The sequence below is a fragment of the Eutrigla gurnardus genome (assembly GCF_963514095.1).
Source record: "Eutrigla gurnardus genome assembly, chromosome: 6".
Taxonomy (NCBI): domain Eukaryota; kingdom Metazoa; phylum Chordata; class Actinopteri; order Perciformes; family Triglidae; genus Eutrigla; species Eutrigla gurnardus.
Window position 1 is genome coordinate 15,425,017 of NC_139920.1, and position 20,124 is coordinate 15,445,140.

The 20,124-nt window shown below is 42.5% G+C and overlaps 1 protein-coding gene across 1 annotated transcript in view; it reads left to right on the forward strand.

The window, feature by feature from the left end:
• Positions 1–6,068: 6,068 nt before the first annotated feature.
• The window catches only part of cachd1 (cache domain containing 1), a 71,031-nt gene continuing 56,975 nt past the window's right edge, over positions 6,069–20,124 (forward strand). Inside the window, exon 1 of the mRNA XM_084011365.1 lies at positions 6,069–6,579. Within this exon, the coding sequence (XP_083867491.1) occupies positions 6,322–6,579 (258 nt within the window). The 5' untranslated portion in view covers positions 6,069–6,321. The remainder of the gene's footprint in view (positions 6,580–20,124) is intronic.

Genomic DNA, 20,124 nt, shown 5'->3' on the forward strand with positions numbered 1-20,124 from the left:
CTCGTGTCATAAAAATGTCGCTCAGAGCTGCCTTTGAAGCCAGATGTGAAACCCCAGTCTTCCTTTCTCGCTTTGAACACGGCCTCCCTCCATCTCACCCCCAAAATCTCCTTTAATATATTCACGAATCCTGAATCCTGGACTAATCAGCTTCACTTTCTCCCCTTTATCTTCCCCAACCAGGTGGCTTTGTGGGTCTACGCTGTAATTAAAATAATGCAAATGGGGTAATCCTGTAAAACAAATCCTCCTGTCTCCGCTAATGAAGACCCCTGCCCGCTTTCTTGTGTAATGAAATATTTCTGCTCTGAACAAACCTGCAGCGCTCTCTCCACAGAGACGTGCCAGTCAGAGAGCCAGTCAGGATTGGTAATGTTGTAGACGGACACGTTGCTTTGGCCGAACTGCAGACTGAAAATGATCCAAGGTGTGAAGTTAAAAAACACAACGAGAGCAAGTCGAACTGGTGCCATGTATTATACTGCATTACAAGCTAATGATAAAAAGATTGATTTGGAGCTGTTGTTGTCATCATACCTGATAGAAAAGTGTTTTCTTAGTGAGGTTCGGAGATAAAATGAACACCGCTGCAATTGTCAAATGAATCAAACGAAGTCTATAAGCTTCCATGTTCTCCTTCATATATTGTGTTTCACTTTATTATGTACCTAAAGCTAACACAATCCCATACAACAGCCCTGCCCTAATTCCCACCTTCATGCAGCGTATTATACTCTTACTGGGATTAGGTATGAGAGTGTTTGATTGAACCTTGTTGTAATTTTGTAGGCTTTAGTTTGTGATGCTGTTCAATTTAACAGATTAGGTAAATGTGTCACAGTCGTTGCCAGCAGAGTGAAAATGATATTGGTAAGAAAATATAATATTTTAAACACAGCGCATCGGTGCTACAGAGCAAAGCACTTGCCGATGACTCCTGGCAATGGTAGTTCTGGCTTGGTCGTGCTTTTCAAAGAATGCAGTCTGTTTTGTTGGTGGGAAGCCAGTGAGGGAGTATGCAACTATCAACCTTTACTGGTTTCTCTGGGTGCACAAAATAGGTGATAGTGGGACCGCGTTTGAGTCATTTCGAACCACAAATATGTCATTAATGTTCACAGTGTTTCCCAAAAATTTTTCTGGGGATCACTTTTTAAAAATCTATTTATAAAACGTGAAATTAATGAATATGTGACTTAACATTCCTGACCATTTTATTGACATTCCCAGATTATCTCACCTTCTCTCGAGTAGGTAAACCCAACATTTTAAAGAGATACACGTTAGATAAATCCCAACTCATAAACATATGAAATAGTCATTAGAATGACTCATTGCATTTAGGAGGAGTAAACAGTCTAAATGATTATTTTTATTTACTCTCATCAGTAAAACAAAGAATGTGCACTAGACTTTCATATTAGATTCAATGTTATAAGTAGACTATAATTATCAGAACAATAGCTACATTCAGGCCCCTTCATGTGGCTCAAAGGTGTACTGCAGCTATAAATGTTGAATAAAGGATGATGGAAGACATTTTGCAAATTCATTGGGCAACCCAAATAAAATCTCCTTCGACCAACCTTTGGGTCCCGACCCAGTCTTTGGGAATGAGTGTTGTAACCTATTTTATTTAAGTATGAAGTATATCATCACACTACCAAAGTGAACTGATGTCACCTTTTTCAGGACTGTGTGAGGGTACATTTGGTGGAAAATGTTATGTGACTATCTTCAGAAGTGTTTGCTATGTGGTATTTAAAGATCTGTGCAGCAACTGACTAAGTCTTTAGCAAACCCTCGTCTAAATGGAAATCTAGGATTCAAAAAGGTCACATGTCGAGTCTTTTTCTGACCCCTGTTTGACCACACATGAACAAATAACAGGTGGAGCAGAGAGAGAGTTCAGCAGGTTTTTAACATCATTCAAACTCAGAGCTTTGATGAGGTCAGCTCAGCCTCTGTGGCTGTGAGGAGAAATTGACCCTATAATTTAAAAATGTTGTGGCACTTAGATTTTACTTTGAGTTATTTTAGCCTGCTTCAAATGATGTTAATTCATGCACCCTTTCTAATATTTGCACAGGGATCTTCATACATTTTTCCCTGTACAAACATCGCAACCAATTCAGGAAATGAATTCCTTTCAAAAACAGTCCAGTTGTGTCCTTATGAATAAAGATTGGCTTGCAAATAAACTACGGTTCTGCTTGTTGAACTCAGAGCTGAGGGTGAAAACAGGGATTTTCTGGGGAGCTGATCATGTATGTGGTGCACACACTACAGCTGACCACTCAACAAACATCCTTGTGTTTGCAAGTGTCTAAAAGAATCTGACGGCCATGCAAACATCTGATTGCGTCTGCACCCAAAGACACAGACGGCCCATTCAGGAGCGTAGTAAAGTCTGGAGGCATGAGCTCTTTTCCTGCTGCAGATGCCTGGTTTGCAAAGCGTTGGCTCGCTGCATCAATCACACTTGTATTGCACGGGCAGAGCTGTCCATATGAGTTCAATCTTGACAGTTAGAAACAAATACAAATGTTGGTAAAAGCAAGAAGTGGTTAGTAATATGTCAGATTCATCCTTAAAAGCATGCTGGTAGCTGTAATCAATATTTTTCTTAACATTGTCTACAACATACACTTTTAGCTTATTAGTCATATTTAAATTTTTCCTATGCTACTATTTGTGCTTTATTATTATTATTATTGTTATTATTGTTATTATTATTATTATTATTATATATCCACTGCTGCTGTTACCTTAAGTGGTAACCATTTCTACTATCTGCCATTACTGTTACTACTGTTATTACTGCTCTCATCACGTCTTATTTCTGACATATTATGGCTATGCTGTCTAAATGAAACTAAATTAAATCGTTAGACACCACATACCAAAAATACATTGACAATATTTCGGCTACAAGGCACTGAAGGTATCTTGGCTGCAATGTGGAAGGATCATGGTGGGCAGACTGCTCCATCCTCAATATGATCAAGACCGTGACTAAACATGGCTGACTGACTGACTCAAACATAGAAATGATATATTCATAATATGTCGACTCTCCAGCAAGTGACGCAACGCGAGGAAATGAAATGGAAAAACAACCATCACACAGTCGATGCAAACGTTTACTTTTTTTGTGCAACAGAGTCGAGGTTAGTTATTCTAGCACTTCACAGCTACATCACTGCTAGACATTTGGAAGGTTTCTTAAAAACCCTCCAATGATGTGTGATGTGGACCTGACTGTCATTTCTAGTGGGAATGACCCATAAAGAAAACGCCGCCTGAGGCCTTTTTAAACAACTAACGGCAGATATGCTTTCATCCCATTGCAACCGTCACACAGCCAATCTTTAAGTTATGGATAGACTTTGGTGAAGAATGATACTCTTGGTGAAAATCTTGACAAATGTAAAACACTAAGCTGAACTGTGTCATCTGTTTCTTTAAAGGGTTTATTGAGTCTGGAGACAACAACAAAGAGACATTTCACCCTGCAGTGCATGTCTGTAAATAATTTGTTCCCTCCAATTGGCTCCATCTTTGCTTAAACCCACAGTTTCCAAACAAACAGCAAAAAAAGTCGTCAAATGTCTTTAATGCTTATAAAAAAAAACATTTTTTTTAAGTGAGTGAAGTTGTGTATTCTTTGACAGATTTTTAGTTTTCTGCTCATAATATAATATTTTTTCCAGATGAAATTGTCATGAAATTGTCAACGTTTAACCAGAGAATCTCCCCAAAGTTAAAGCAAGCAGTGATGGGTAGGGGCCAGTTGTGCAGCTTGGAAATAAATGCACTCTGCAGGCCAGTGAAGTAGAGTATAGTCGTACTAAAGAGACAGAAGGAGAGAGCCCTGATTGGAGGTCAGTTGCTGGATGGGATGCAGTGCTGTTGCACTTCAAAGCTTCTCTTCGTTGGCCTTGAATGCAACATTCTGTAACGATTGAAAAAAAAATGTGTTTTGCAGTCAGAAATCAAAACGTGAATAACCCAAATACACGAGCCTCTGCTCCTCCTCGCTGCAGCTCAGCCAGGGAAATTGAAGCTGCAACAAAATCAAGAACTGGATCCTCACGGGAAGTGGATTCTCTGCTGATCACTGCACCGTGTCTCTTTCATTTATGTTGGTCTGAATCTATCACATATCACCAGTTAACTCACTCACTGACAGAGGAGCTCTCTTCGTGCTTACCTGGAGTTTTACCTCAACTGCACTATTATGTCTTTTTCCCACCTTGTTGTTAACTGTGTTGAAGATATGATCCCACGTTATGGCAGTGTGACTTGCAGAAAATGATCCTATAGCCTCATAAAAAAAGCCCTGTAGGCTATGTAAAGGTATCACACGACTCCAACCACCAGTCACTGATATGACTGATTTATCTGTTGGGAATTTACCTGCATGGAGGAACTTGCACATGGAATATTTCTTTTGACTCCTCTGTTGAGGTTTGACCCTTTTCTCCCATGAAAGGCTTTTTTTGTGGAGGCGTTCCTTATTGGACACAGGGGTCTCAGGGTAGTGTGCTGCACTGCAAAGCCCCCTTTGACTATATACATAATCTTTTTTTTTTTTTTTTTTTTTTTTTTTAGACTTATATTTTTTATTATTTTGTTATACAATACAAATAAAAAATGGCTTCCAAGTATAAAGCAAATTGAAGAGGCTGCCAGATGACCCAGCAGCAACAGCAACAACAACAACAAAACAAAACAAGAGGCCCAAGTCAGCGTTGGTGTATCTGAAGTAAGACTTCAGCATAGAAGTATGTCCAGTGTCCACTGTACCATTGTCACATGAGGAATCACGATCATTAAATAATAGAATAGTGTCCATAATATAATGTCCGTATGATTACTTCTGAAGCGCCCTCACCACCTTCATCCTACCTATATAGTGAAACCAAAAATGTGACAGGTTTAAAAGAAAAATAGATAAAAAAAATAATAATATATATACATACACACACACACACCTGTGTGTGCAATCACATATATACACACATACGTCACAAGTACAGATAATTTGTTGGGACAGAGGTTGACACAGATAGATGGAATATAACTTAACGACAGCAGGGTAGAAAAGGAGTCTGGGAATTAGTCCATTAGATTGCATGTAATGAATGAAATTGCAGAAACTTTCCCCATTTTTCATTGTACTTCTCTACCTCATTCAACAGACTGTATGATATTTTCTCAAATGCAGCGACCTTACCCAGTTCTGAGACCCATTCCTGGAATAATGGACCTACAGCATCTTTCCACTTTCTCATTATTATCTGTTTGCCAATCATGATGCTTGTCTGGACCCAGTTAGCTAAAGGTTTTACCATGTGATTGATAACTTTAGGGTTCCCTAGTATGTAGAGTTCAGGACAGAGTTTGTAGTCTGTCCCCGCTATTTCTGAGATATACTTATGGATCCTGGTCCAAAAAGCAGACTTTATACATAATCTTGACTTGACATTTAAGCCAGGAATCAAAAAGTAAATCAATATTTACGCCATAAGAATGTATTCCTGGCAGTGTGAATGCTTTAACACCTCCATGTTTGGAAATAGGATTTATGGTTCACATGATAAATACATTATGTAAATAATAATTGCAGACATTTCTTTTGGCTGTCTGGTGAAACCTCTGAAAGGGGTGATGGTAGTGGTGGGTGCATTGAGGGGACCTGCATTTATGGCATTTCTCGGATTTTCTAAAAATCCACTTCGATCCTGCTGACGGCTGCATGTAAACCCAGCCTCATATAGTCCGTCGGTAACTAAAGGGCAGGTCTGTTAAATACATTTTAGCGTTTCCTGTCATGTTTGTGTTTTTTTAGTGTCATTTTTTTGTTTATTGTTTTTTTTTTACCGGCTGTTCTTTTCCCAGCAGCACTTGAAGGCGCCACGGAATCCCGATCCACTGATCCGGAGATCCAGGCGCTGGTAGGACTCGTGTATTTCCACGCCTCCCACTTTCACCCCCATTGTGGTGAATCTCCGGCTCACACACACTTTGCCAGACTTCCAGGAGTTGGAGCGGCTGACCGAACACGGAGCACCGACACGTTCAAAGGGGGAAAAAGTCTCTTCTTTCACGCATGGATCTACTTTCTTCTCTGGAGGGATTTCAGGGAGCCGCGATGCTTTTCGCTGCGGAGGATTTTGGAGACTCGAGCCGGAGAGAAATGGCACACGTCCTCTACGCTGCAAAGTTGTAAAAGTAGTTTCCCTTGAAGTTTTTTTTTTCTTCTTCTTCCATTTTCCGCCACCAGTTCAGACTCCGCGCTTCTCCGGCTCGTCCTCCATGGCCATCATGGCGAGGCGGACGGGGGACAAACCTCCGGCTTCGACGCCGAGTACGCGCGCCGCTTTCCGGGATAAATCTCTCGGGTTCCGCGGGGGTTTGTTGGCATTTTCCTGGAGCTTCGTTTTAGTCTGCTCGGCTCTTTCCTGTGGATATTGCGGAGCCGAGACGGAGTTTTCCATCCTGGAAGAGGCGCAAGTTCTGGCCGATCAGATGAAGAAGCTGTCCTCCCAGGAGCTGGGAGTCTTCACCATGCAGGTAAACGTGGAGGGGCAATGGGGGTCGCTGCTGGTGCCACTGTGAGTTTGGGGCGGATTTACAGCCTCCACCCCCCAAATTATGTGTAGATTATAGAGGGCAACTTTGTTGACAGAAATGTTGCAGTGTTGGGAAACAATGAGCGGTTTGGTTGCAGCGCAACAGCAGACGCTTTGAAGTTGGGACGCGTTTATCTGGGACATCATCACGCTGGAGGTTTGCTCTGATGGGCGCCTTTATTATTCCGCTAAAATAGACCGATTCCACTAAAGTTCAGGTGTTTTTTTTCTTTCTCTCTCTGTTTTGGTGTCTGCTGAAAAGCCACACCGACTGTCACCCACAGGATTTTCATGAGAAATCAGCCATGAAGCAACATTTCGTTGTGGATTGGCCCTCATCCGGCTGGATGTGCTGATTGTACGCATGCCACTGTGCAGATAAAAGAAGAAGAAGAAGCAGCTAGAATTGAACGTGCCCTCCAGTGTGTCTGAGAATCTGTGCTATGTAGGTCTCCTGAACGTCAAACAACAGGAACACATCCGTTTGGATCTATGCTGGCTGCAGAAACACGAGGGGGACTGATGCTCCTCATGATTAACTAGAAACTAGAAATAAGATTTGTTTTCCTCATCCTGTGGAAGGGAACAACATCAGATTCTCTTGATGATTTATTCCTTGAGTAGCCGATTAATCGCTTGCTTAGTAAGACGTTAGAAACTAGGGGGGAATGCACATTACTTGGATTTTTATTTTTACATTTTTGTTCAACAGATGTCTTAAACTCCACATTGTTGTAGATGAACGTTGTTTTCAACTCACTGACTCCTTGTTTCAGCCCTGACTGCAACATGCACAATTTTTGTGTTTTCCTCGAAGCTATTTTGACCCCCATAATGTTGCTGAGTTCATCCTCATATGAGATGTTAAAGGCATGGTGTTAGTTCTGTTGGTTAACAGACTATTTGAAAATGAGATGAATTCAATTTTAAGTCATTTTAAAACAAAAATACCAAACTGATTTCCAGTTTATGTTCATGTGATGTGATAATAGATGAACGCTTTGAGTTTAGGCCTGTTGATCGGACAAATCCATAGACATTTTCACTATTTTCCAATCGAGCAAACAATCGGCACATTAATCGGTGATGAAACTGATCGTCTGCTGCAGTCCTGATTTTATTCTAGACGTACGTGATCACAAGCAGAATACTACTTTGCCATGTCAATGCGGACCTGCGTTGAGTCACCAAATGGCCGGCAGGAGGTACAGGGTGCAGCGCTGGGTGCTGCGGGGTGTGAGGAAGGGGGGGGGTGGGGTGTTTAGCACTTCAGAGGCTGAGGAGCTCACAGGCCCTGAACACAGAGGCGAGGCAGCGGGGGGGCCCTGCCCCCAACGGGTGTTTCATCTTCTCTGCTTCCACACTGAGCTTCCTTCATCCCTGCTTTGGGAGTCGCCTTTGAGGGCTTCCTCTGATCCCCCTGGATCCGCCTTTGTCACCGCTCATCCTTCCCCGAGCTCCAGTTTGTGTCTCAGTCTCTGCTCTTTCTGCGGTTTGTCCTTCTCCCTCGGTGTTAGTTTGTGCTGCTGGTGCTCACAGTTAAACAATCGGCTCTTTGACTCTCTGTCTCATTCCTTCTGTCTTTTTATTTCTCATTAATCGCTCTATCAGCTACAAAGATGCAATCACGCTTGCTTACTATTTTTAAAGGCTAATTCATATTTCATACGGCCCCCGAGTATTTATGGAAATATGCTTGTGAGATTCCCCCCACGTTCCGTGAGAAAGCAGCTTTGAGGCCGTCGTTGTTGCTGTGAAAAATCAGACTTTGCATGACGCTGGTGCGAGTTTGATTGAAGCGGTGCATTTCATGGATTTGTCAGAGTGATTTTCCACAAATGAATGTGCCATCCAGTAAAAACAGTCCACATCTGCCCTGCGAAAACAACTGCAGGAATCAGCAGGAGCTGGCTGTGTGGACACCTGCTCTGGTGCTGGGATGCAGCCGGACTGGCAGTGTGCAGGTGTGTCCGATGGACCCCCATTCCACTTCATCTTTCTGTCCCTTTTGGCATTTCTCCTTTTTCCCGGTGCAGCGAAGGAGGAACCGACTTCTCCACGCTGTGATTATGTATCCAAGCAGCACCATTGGCTTTAATGTGACTTCTGATTTGTGGAGTCACGGCTGACATTCATTATCTCATCAAGGCTTCTTTTATTTATTTATTTATTTTTTATTTATTTTTTTTTTGGCACGAAGACGCCAGCATGCAAAAGTTCACGCTCTGCTATTACGGAGAAGATCTGAAGGGTTTTTGTTATCCAGCGAGCATCTTGGCATCTCCATTTAAAAACGTAATTCTACCTCTCTCCACTCCACCCCTCATTCTCTGGCAGATGTGTAATTTGAGGATTTCCTTGTCAGTGCTTCTGAGTCACCGGGTCAACCTTGTTCAATCTGTCATTGAGTTACTCAACTATCAGGGGACACGAGGGCGTCCAGTCGACACATGCTGTTTAATTGTAGTGGTTCAACTTTTCAGGGGATGTTTCTCTCTTAGGTTTACGTCATAAAAGCCAATCCATGCATTTAAATTTAATTTTAAAGGCATTCTGCCGCAATCACCTAGTTAATTTTCTTTTAATCAAGTCAGTTGATTTCAATCTGATTATTGCAACTATTCATCTATTTTCTGGATTATTATAAGCCATGCTTGATCGCTGTTGGAAACGGACCGGCGTGCCCTGAACACCACTAACGGCGAAGCCAAGAAGAGATCACTCATCGCTGTGTGAAAAGTCCGGCTCCCTTGCTTTTACAGAGAGGGTATTTACGCCCCGCCGGCTGATTATTTACAGAAGAAATTTCACCGTGTTATCTTGAAGGGTCTTAATCCCCTGAAAAGTGTGGTTTGTTATTGAGGTTGGCTCCCCTCGCCTCCCCGGCCCCCTACTTGAATATTGATAGTGATTTAAGGGCAATGGAGGGTTTGTGCAGGAAAAGAGAAAATTGGTGCTACTGTCATTAAACTGTGATTTTCTGGTTTGGGTTTGGTCCAAAGGTAACACCAGTTGAGGGGCTATCACAGAACCCCAATCCCTGCTTTGTTGCTTGGATTATAGTTTTTGATCTAAATGTCTTCCACCTGCCATTATTATGATTCCACTTATTTTTCTGCTTTCTCTCGTTTGTCTCGGCTGCTTATGGCGTGTTTCCTCTCTTTGGAGGCAGTCGGGAGGATAGAGGATACACACCAGCACATCAGAATTCCTGCTCGGTTCTCTGCAGTACAGCTTCAAAGCCTTCTTACTGAATTGCCTGCATGTCTGTGCGCTCAAACAGTCAAGGTTACATGTCGGACTATTACCATCTCTCATTCATTCTCTCTGTTCGCTGCACGTTTAAGTATGAACTGATCCACACCCAGTCTGACATGCCTTAGCAGTCCATGCAGGGTGTGTGGATGTTGACTACATGTACAGTTGATTAGAAGATTAGAGTGTATATATTCTATTAGATGTATATGATTTTCCTTCACATTAACACTCATTCAAAGGGCAAATTAGTGTTGAATGTGTACGAAGAAGGTAGGAATATGTGAATAGGATGTTTCATTTTAATTATGAATGTCCTTGAAAAGTTGAATAATACCAATAAAGTATAACATGTGCTGAGGGTGGTAGCAGGTTAGATAACCGATATGGTTTGCTGTTTGTTGGTGAAATATATATTTTCTAGCTCTGTACAGTCCGTCCAATACACACATCACAACACATCGGCATCAGGGTTTGGAGTCACACCAGATAATATGCACTAACCCATTTACACCAATGGCAAGCACGGTTTTCCCTCTCCAACACTCATGTTGTCTTACCACATTGTCAGGATTTGAAAGTCGTAGGGATTTCTTTCTCCTTCTCTTACTCTCACCTCCTTTCTCTTCCAGTCGTCGGAGCTACAGGTGCTTTGCATTAGTCAGCCTCGCATTGCAATTCTACAGCACAAGCCCTTCTTTTTTAGTCCAGCCATAAATCACGATGTGCCTCAGCGGTTTACGAGCCATTCAAGGCTGTGCTGAACTATCTGCACCTCTCTTCTTTTTCCATTTTAACGCTTGCTTTTTTCAAAACAGCTATTGCAGGATCGTCTCTTTTTTTTTTTTACATTGCCTTCCTTTCACACACCGTTATTGGATTCTTGGTGAATACTTTTAGTTTTTATCCAGGCTGATATGAAAATGAACATGGTAACCTGTTGGGTGTTCATGACCTTATTTCCAAGCTAAACTTTTCCCTAATTAAAAAGTGATTGCATTGATATTAAGAATTATATTACTTGAGCCTGTTTTTTTTCATGTAAAAACGGGGCGCCCTGCCAACATCTGCAAAGGCCCACCGCGACATCTGCAGTGTTTTACAACTTGGACTGACTTTCGATATCAGTCTTCTAAATTCTTGGCCTGTCCAGAACCCGGGGGGAACAGCCAGGCTCTGTCAACTGTTACCTTTATCATCCCGCCACAATGCAGGAGAGAACAGCAACGGGCCACGCTTTCATTAAACGTAGAGCCGCTTGTATGTGTTGGCCCTGGTCCAAGCACTGAGAGGCTAAGGCGCGCCTCGTATCGTACTGCACTGCACCGCCGCGTCTTACCTCCAAAGTGACATCAGACACGGCGAAGTCCCCCGACTTGTTGGACAAAACTGGGGATTAAATGCTGTTGTCAGACGGAAACACACCTATATTTCTCGTAGATCCAGTTTGAGATATTTAAATTCATACATGGGGTCATTGGGTGGGTTAGTGGGCTTTGGTGTGTTGAGATCCAGCTTCTACATGGGAATATATTACAAAGGAACGTATAATACATTGGAACCAGAGCTTCTTAAATGTCTCAACGTTTTGACACAAAGTAGGTCTCGTGGGCCCAAAGCTGAAGGTCTTATTCCAGTATGAGGTTACTTTTTTCCTAATGTACTCTCACTGAATGTTGTATCCAACGCTGAAATTGTACAGATGTGCATTCATGGTTATTGCCAAGATTTATGAATGGAGGTTTGTGAAGATTGTCTTGTGTTTATGGTATCAAAGTGATTAATTCAGGAATTTCTTTTTGAAATGTGTGTAAAATGTCTAGTTTATATGTTTTGAATGTTTGAATGGTTTTATTAACATTGTTGTTACTGCATGTTTTCACTTGAGTCTTCAAGTCTTGGAGTGTCTGACTCTTGCTTTGGGACCGCTGCTTTACCTTTGGTTTTAATGGCCTCTTCATTCGCAATACTCCAAATTATTCAAATGATATAGTGAACTTAGCTTTCAGATGTATATTGTAGTTCCTCCCTGTCTATTTGTCTCTAATATTTCACACTGGTTATACAAGAAATATGCTGTTATTTTCTTGGAATACCTCTCACTGATATTGCATTGACATGCTGGGTGCGAAAGCTCCACAGGCCTAGCAACAGTAACCAAGAGGGTAGTGGCTTAGCAAAGGGTGAAAAAAAGAGATTTCGTCTTTGGCTTTATCGCCCAGAACTACTTATCTGTTTTGTAAATATTAATCCTGAGTGACGACAGCCAAAAATGAGCTCTAGGGCGTCCAAACTTAGTTTGGGAGTTTCTGGGCACAAGTCACTGTTAACTTTGTGAAATTTTATTTTTAAGAGGTCCATTTTAACGGTTGCCAAACGACCGGCGAGGAGACCTGAACAGACATCATGGATCATTTGGAGTTTGGCTTCATCTTTAGTTGAATCTACCTGCAGCCCACTTCCATGCGCTCGCTTGAAGCCTGCTGGAAGCAAGAAATGTAGAGGAAAAAAAACACTTCCAGGGATGTTTTTTCCCCTTCAGAGCTTTTGAACAACATGGCTCCCATTCATTTAAATCAAATCCCTTTAATTCTTCTGCCTGTGTCAGTCCAGCCGAGTGCACCGTCTCTTGGCTCCTGCTGGACTGCGGTCGGCATGGAGCATAAAGATGATGTTCTTCCTCTTCTGCACCAGCTGTTGTGGTTTAAATCTGTCTGTGCCGTCGTGGGCAGATCATTTATCTGACCGCTTTTTGATCGGTTTCCCACATTTCCCCACTGAAGAAGGCCTTTTTCTCTCCCTCTCCCTCTGTGTTTGGCCTTGACTGAAATTGGTTTCGCAGTGATTGCACCCTCCTCAGCCTTCGCCGTACTGTGCTTGCCTTCGCTTGTTCCAAATTTCTCCCAGCTTGCGTCTCGTTTTGACCTGCCGTCCAATACCAAGCCCCAGTTAAGAATCTAGACGCAACATTTCCTTGGCTGGTATCTAAGTGCAATTTAGCTAACATGATCAGATTAGGGAAAGTAACATTTCATTCCAGCTGCAAACATCTTGTCGTTATCAGTTTTACTTGGCATAAACATCCGGATGCCCTTTGCAGGTATGAACGCATGCATACACCCGTCTGTGTGTTGTATCCTTATCTTGCAGTTGAAAGAGTTAGTTAATGGTGGGAATCTGTTTTCATAATTAATAGTTTGTGGGGTTTGAAAAATGGTCAACATTGCTTCTTTGGTTAGAAAAGGTAAAACTGTCTAAGATGGTGAGCAAGTTGCAGGTCAGTTGCTTCATGCTGTCATCTCTCTCACATCTCTCATGCCCTCTCTAGCGAACTGTCTTCACACGGTAAACGGACAATTTAATTGGTCCACTTGAGTGAACCTATTGCAGTATTAACTGGATTATTTGCCCCTGCAGTTTGAAGCCACAAATGTCAGGAAACAGCAATGCTCCACGAAGATTACTATTTATTCTCATTAATTTATCAGAAATTGGTCATAGATAGTCCAGATAGAACTGCCTCTCGATCGTGGTCCGCTATTTGGTGATGCCTGGGGTAAAGGAATAATTAGGGAGGGAAAATAATCATTAGTTGTCACATGTTGGTACTTGAAGGCCGTCTGTTCTGATGATTCACAAAGGCTAATAGTTTCTTTGGTCAATATTTTTAGGACGTTTTGTAGAATGGGGGGAAAAAATAACAACCACAGTCGTTTAGCATAATTGGTACTTGGATGTAGACCCTGACCAGTTTACTCTGTTCAAGTCAAGCTCTGATAACCACGATTTATGCATGATAACATTCTTGCCTGCTTTCTCTCTCTCCTTCTTTCCCGTAGGCATGCAACTAACGATTTCTGTATACTATTAATCCCAGAGTAGTCCTCCAGTTAGTCTTTTAAATGGCAAAAAAAATATAAAACATGCCGTCATACTTTTAATGATCAATCGATTTCCATCTGCTGATTAGTCAAGTAACGTTTCAGCACTAATTTTCTGCTTTATTAAAATGAGCGGCGTGCAACAAGCCTCCAGGTTTTCAGTGAGAGCAACTAACTTTATTAAAGAGGAGAGCTAATTAACTGACTGTGTTTAATCAGCTCATTCTCACTTTTTTTAATGATCCCACTGCCTCTATTACTTTTTTTTTTTAAATCTCCCATTCACTATCACCCCGTTGGCCATGTCACACACACACACACACACACACACACACACACACACACACACACACACACACACACACACACACACACACACACACACACACACACACACACACAGGGACAACAAATGCACTAATGATAGGGAGAAAGGGGGATCTTCATTGGTGATCCAGGCTTTGTGTTTTTCTTCTCCAGATTCCTGCCAGTGTTACGTAGTTAGCTCCAACAGGGCTGACCTGGCAGTGTGAGCCGGGGGACCTCGGGCCACCCCTTAGCAAGTCAGTCCCTTCACTCGCCACAATGGGCACGACTCAAAATGAACTCTCCATGAAAGAGAGAAAGAAGGGGAAAGGAATGGAGGGGCGGGGGCTTGTGGCGAAGGCAAGGGGGCAGTGAGCAAAACACCCGACTGGGAGACCAAGCAGAGCAGAGGGACCCGTCCCCTCCCCTAGACAACATGCGTTCGTAAGGCCCCCATCCCCCTTACAGCGCTAACACACACGGGTGCAGAAGAGGCTTTGCATTCTCGATGAGGAGAAAGTTGGAGCTCCTACTGTGGAGAAGCAGATCAGACTGTTTTTCGTGCCTCTTTTTTTTCTCTCTGTTTGTCTTTCACATACACAAACTAGCGGTTTACCTAAACTTCACTGTTGTTGCAAAAAGCCAATCCCGAAGTTGTCTCGGATTTCAGTCCAACATTTTATGCCTGTTTGCAAAATTTCTGTATTTGGATAGGTGCATTTTCTGAGGCAACGATCTGGCTGTTAATACGTAATAGCAGGCTTTGGGGTTCTTCCTCGAGCCGGAGGGCCATTCAGGGTGCAAAAGGAAAGCTGGGAGAGATTGTGTTTGTGTGCAGCAGTGGCAGCCAAGAAATAACAGGTCTCACACAAACACACAAAACGCGGACAGCGGTTTGCATCGCCGTCTGTGACGGTGAGGAATTGCACGCCGCCTCTCAGACGCCGGGGTCACGGGGTTGTGGAGGTCAGCTCAGTTAGTCTAACTTCTCTCCTCTCGTCCATTCATAACCGTAGTGACATCGGCCAGTAATGATTGTAACACAACATATCCAGCTATTATTTATGTCTTTTCAGTGGATGCTGAGATTTCAAGTTTTTGCTCCTGATGCTTTGTAGTTGTCTCCTCTACAACGACGGAGCAGTGTGAACGTTAGGTACAAAAATAACAAAAGTAATGCATCTTAAACCATATTAGTGTGGATGTCAGACTGGAGCTAAAGCCGGGAGGTGATTATAGCGTAGCTTAGCAGAGACTGGAAGCAGGTTTCCCCTAGCGCCTTGAGGTCTGAGCAGCCAGACAAAAGAGAAACTAGTAACTACAGTGCAAACTTGTCAATCTTCTTCATCTTCTCTGCTCCCCGTTCCTATCTCTCAGTGTAATTGTGTCTGCCGGTGGCGGCATGTGAAACTGTCCTGTGCCTTCTCTTTTTTTTTTCCGTCTTCTGCTTGCTTTTGAAGATGAGTCAGGAAGTAACCCGGGCTAATGAGTTGGGCTTAAGACTTTCAGCCTTTTTCCTCTCTGTAAGACCGGGCTCGTTCAGAAGATGAAAAGGGATGCAGAGCGAGAAAATGTGATACAGCTTTCTAATTAGGAGGAAGGGAGGAGTGTCGGGCCGTTTGAGTGTGAGGGGGAAAAAATGGGTAGACTGCTTCAGAGACTTTCAACCTTCCAAACACATGTAAACACCTGAAGTCACACTCTGAAACTCATCTCTATCTCTACCTATACCCTTACATATCATAAACAGAGACTCGTGTGACGCTGCATGCGTGGAGCGGCCACAGCTGTGTTTAGCTATCAGTGTCTCTGAGTTTGCTTTGGTTTCTGCCAAACGACTGGCTTATTTGATCTGGACTGACTCTCAAGTAATGGAAGATGAGCGTTAGGAGAGGCTTTGGTGTTAAACACATCTTCTCCTGCTGGCACGTCGACGTGATTGCAGACCACCAAAGTATACAGCTCATTTGTCCTGGCTTTAATGAAGAAAGGGTCCTCTTTCAGAGAATCTGTTCAGGGAGTAGCCTTGCTCATATTCCTTAACAGACAGGCTACCGGCCCGGGGCCTTAGTTCTGATTTATTGTTGTATTGTGGACTTGTGAAAGGTGCACTATACAGGATTCAGAGTGTTAATGTAGCGGCAAACAGTTTGCTATTTAACGAGATAGTGGAGTAATGTGTCCACTATATCTTGAAGTCACTCTCTCTCTCTCTGTGTTGTAATCAGAGCTCACCCATGCTTTGTTTATGTAGCCTGGTTGCGATGTTCATGCATATGAATGTGTCCCACTGATCCACCCTCTGGTTCCCCCTCAGGTTAACAGGTTAGCTCTGTTAGCCTTTGCTGTTGTTTTTACTGTTAGCGCTGTTAGCACCACTAGCTATGAGCCGGCGCCATGTTGAGAGGCAAAGTAAATGAGTATTTAGCACAATTTTGTCAATACAATGTTTTTTACATCACATTTATTTAATTGTTCTGGTATCTTTTTATAGTGTGACTGCATTTTGCATGTGTTTTGTTTAGTATGTAGCCTACTTTTGAAGGTACAATTCTTAAAGACGTATGGAAGCTTCGTATTACATTTGTATGGTGCCACTCGGTTGTGTTGTGATTGCTAGACCTTTTTATACCTGAAAGATACAGTAATGTTAGTAATTATGGGTACTGACGACAGGAATGGTAAATGAATGCTACTTGTGTGAGTGCAAATCCTGCCGTCTCTGCATAAGTCAGTGTCCCACGTGGGTCGTCTGGACGCACCACTGACTAGATCGCTGTTTCACGAGCTCACCTTCAATTGTGTCGGCACAGTGCCTCTTCAGTCAACACTGCAGCAACTCGGCCCTCAGCATCGCATCGGATATTTCAGTCAGCCCAGCAGAAAACAGAGCTCATTTAGGCAAGACATGATCACTGAGCTCTCACATTTTTTCTCTGTGCCCAAATGATAACCGCAATGCCTCGGTACAGGTCCCAGACTAATAAAAACACATTGCTCTTGTCGCATAGGGACCATCTTGAAATCATCTTGCAACACATTTTTACATCTTGGCCTCAGTTTTCTCATTATTTTTCTCCGTGGCTGACTCCATCTGTGTGTGCAGGTTCTCTTTGCGGTTTGATTTCCCAGCTAAGTTACAAAGAAACAAAACAATTGTTTGTTTAGTAAAATAGGCAGATAGGACCGTCTGGTCTCTGTGTTCATTACCTCGTTGGTTCACACACTGGGCACCCGGTGCAGACCGGCAATTAATCCTTTATTTCTTTCTCTTAAACGAGTTCACAATTATTGGTACAGTCTGAAATGGTGCTGCTGCTTGCATCTCAGATCCATTTAATATTGTACTTTTAGGGACAATCCTGTGTTTTTTTTTTTTTGTTATGTTTCTGGCTGCAGCATCAGTTTCATCCTCCTATCTCCTGTCCAAAAGAAACCCCACTGTCAGCCTGTCTTTGTTTGCCCATTGCCCACTGAAATCGGCACTGTGGTCCAGCTGAGAGGTCTAATGTAAAGCCAGTTGTACAGCAAGCAGGTCTGTTTCACTACTTAAACATTCACATGTCTTTCTCTAAGCCCAGTTAACCCTTTTGTACAGGAAACCTACATCGTATCCGATCCTCTACTATCATTCCATACTTCTGTGTCCCAGAATGTTCTTTTGTTTTTTTCTTTTTTCAGCAGGCCTGCTCACTGCCAGCGTTGGCTGCCTGGTGTCATGCCAGCTTTCCCCAGTGTGTGTAGCCCTGGTGTTGGCACCGTCACACAGCTGAGGGTTTCTGCTGCTGGCATCTCTTGGCAGCTGAGCAGGAGACGAACCCCGTCTCCGCATTCAGCCCTTTCACTACATTTTTATGGAACTTGCTTGTTCATATGTGAAAAAAAATGTTGTGGTGGAGAATTTCAGTAAATTTAATCTAGCATTGTTTTTCACGTGAATTTCCATATGGACGCATCAAATCTCAAGATTTATGCTGACTTGATGTCCCCCGTTACCCGTTATCAGCTTATGTTAGATATGAATAACAATATCTGTGCAAATGTGACGGGCGGTTTTCCCACCATTGGTAGAGCAAACTCATAAAACCTCACAGCTTTTATATCACAAAGTAAAAGGTGTGTGGATTTAACGGGTGTCTTTAGGGAGTTTATTCCTGAATCAGGTTTCTGCAGTGTTGTTTCCTGCTCTTTTTTTAACACGATTACAGGAAACAAAAATGTGTGATGCTACATATTAGGAAACATTATCCACTTGGTAAATGGCAATTTAAACTGAAACAATGACAAAATAGGACTTTGATGGCATTAAAAGAAAATTGAAGCATGTAGCAGCCGTAAACAGCTCCGTTGGTGATGGTGTGAATTAAGCCAGATCTCTTACCTTTTCTGGAAACGTTAATCCGAGAGTGTTATATGGTCTATGTGTGAAAAGGCTCTTAGACTGATACTGAGCTCTGTGGGAACGGTGTGTGTGCGTGCGTGCGTGCGTGCGTGTGCGCTTAACAATGCAGGCAATGTTGCAAATTAATGATCAGGACTCCTTTTATGGAATTGTGATAAGTATCTATATTTATCTCTTTCATTCACCATTGTATCAATAAATGGTTTAATAGCATCAGTTATGATATAAATTCAACAATGTACGAATGCCTGAATGAAGGTTTTATTGTTGTCATGCACTTAAGTATGCCCATCATCCCTCAATCAGAATGCTGTGTACAGTTTCAAACAAATCAAATGTTTATGGTCTACAACAATGCCTTTACTGTATAATGCTGAAGAAATCAGACTAAGTAATAGTTGAACAGTCTTTTCCGAGATTGTTAGTGGGGCCTTTTCACACAGCCTGCTCAAGGCGGTGTTGTCGCTCCGCTATTCCGCCTCACTGTTCTGTATAAAAGGTACAAACACGAAATGGGCGCCATTGTTGTTCTGCTGTTAAGCCGGCAGCGAAATGTAGTCCGAGTCGAATCAGTGGTTTGGCAGGACTGCATACTGTGGCTGCAGCTTAATGCAGCCCTTGTTGGTTTCAGCTTTAAATATCTTTATGGCTGTATTGTCAAATATCTGTGTGAAATTATGGATTCTCTGTACACAACGCTGGAGCCATCTCATGGAAAAATGAACGCTCTTAAATCATCGTAGTTTCTACAAAACAAAAGAAAATTGGACTTGATAATGCTATAAATATTTTATATATAAATATAAAATACCGTCATTTCACCCACACTTGGAATGTGAATATATGAATATTGTTATTATTTAATGAAGTCCCTAACCAGGCGTTTTGATTGACCGCGGGGGTGCCAAATGGAATACTCCACTTTGAGAAGAGCTGTCGCATGCGTCCTGCATACTTCAAAACATTCAAAACACTGCTCCCCCTCCTTCTCATATTCACAGCAGCAAAGCTACTCATCATTTACATACCAGAAACTTGTGAATGTCCTTTGGGAACAATTCTCTCTCCCTCTCCCTCTCTCTCCCTCTCTCTCTCTCACACACACTTGAGCTCCTGCACACAGCAACGATGGGCTCATGAATCTGAATAGGAGAGGTTTCCGATGTTTAGACAGCGCAGGGTAAGAAACCTGATGCATATTCAGCTGACATCCACCACAGGCCTGCCTGCTGTCTAAGAGCTCAGCTTGACATGTTTGTGAAACACAGACACTATGTGGGCTTTGCGTGAGTGCTAATGACTGCAAATTAGATCCTTTTTTCCTCCATATTTTTTTGCATAACACCATTTGTGCATATTAATTTCATGCCTGAGATTTAAGCCCTAGTACAAACACTTCCAATGCATTGTATTTATCGTGCACTGAGGCCTTATTTTTAATTAGATATTTTCACTGAAAAGCTGCTGCCTACAGTTCCATGAGCTTGTGTGGTTGAAGACCCGTTCAGTGGGATTTAAAGTCCCATGGAACAGAAGTGAGAATGTTTTAGCTTCTGTATTGTGAGACTGTATATTTGAGCGCTGTACAGTTACTCGGGCTATTTAAATCAAATCCAGGCTTAGAACACACACACATACATGC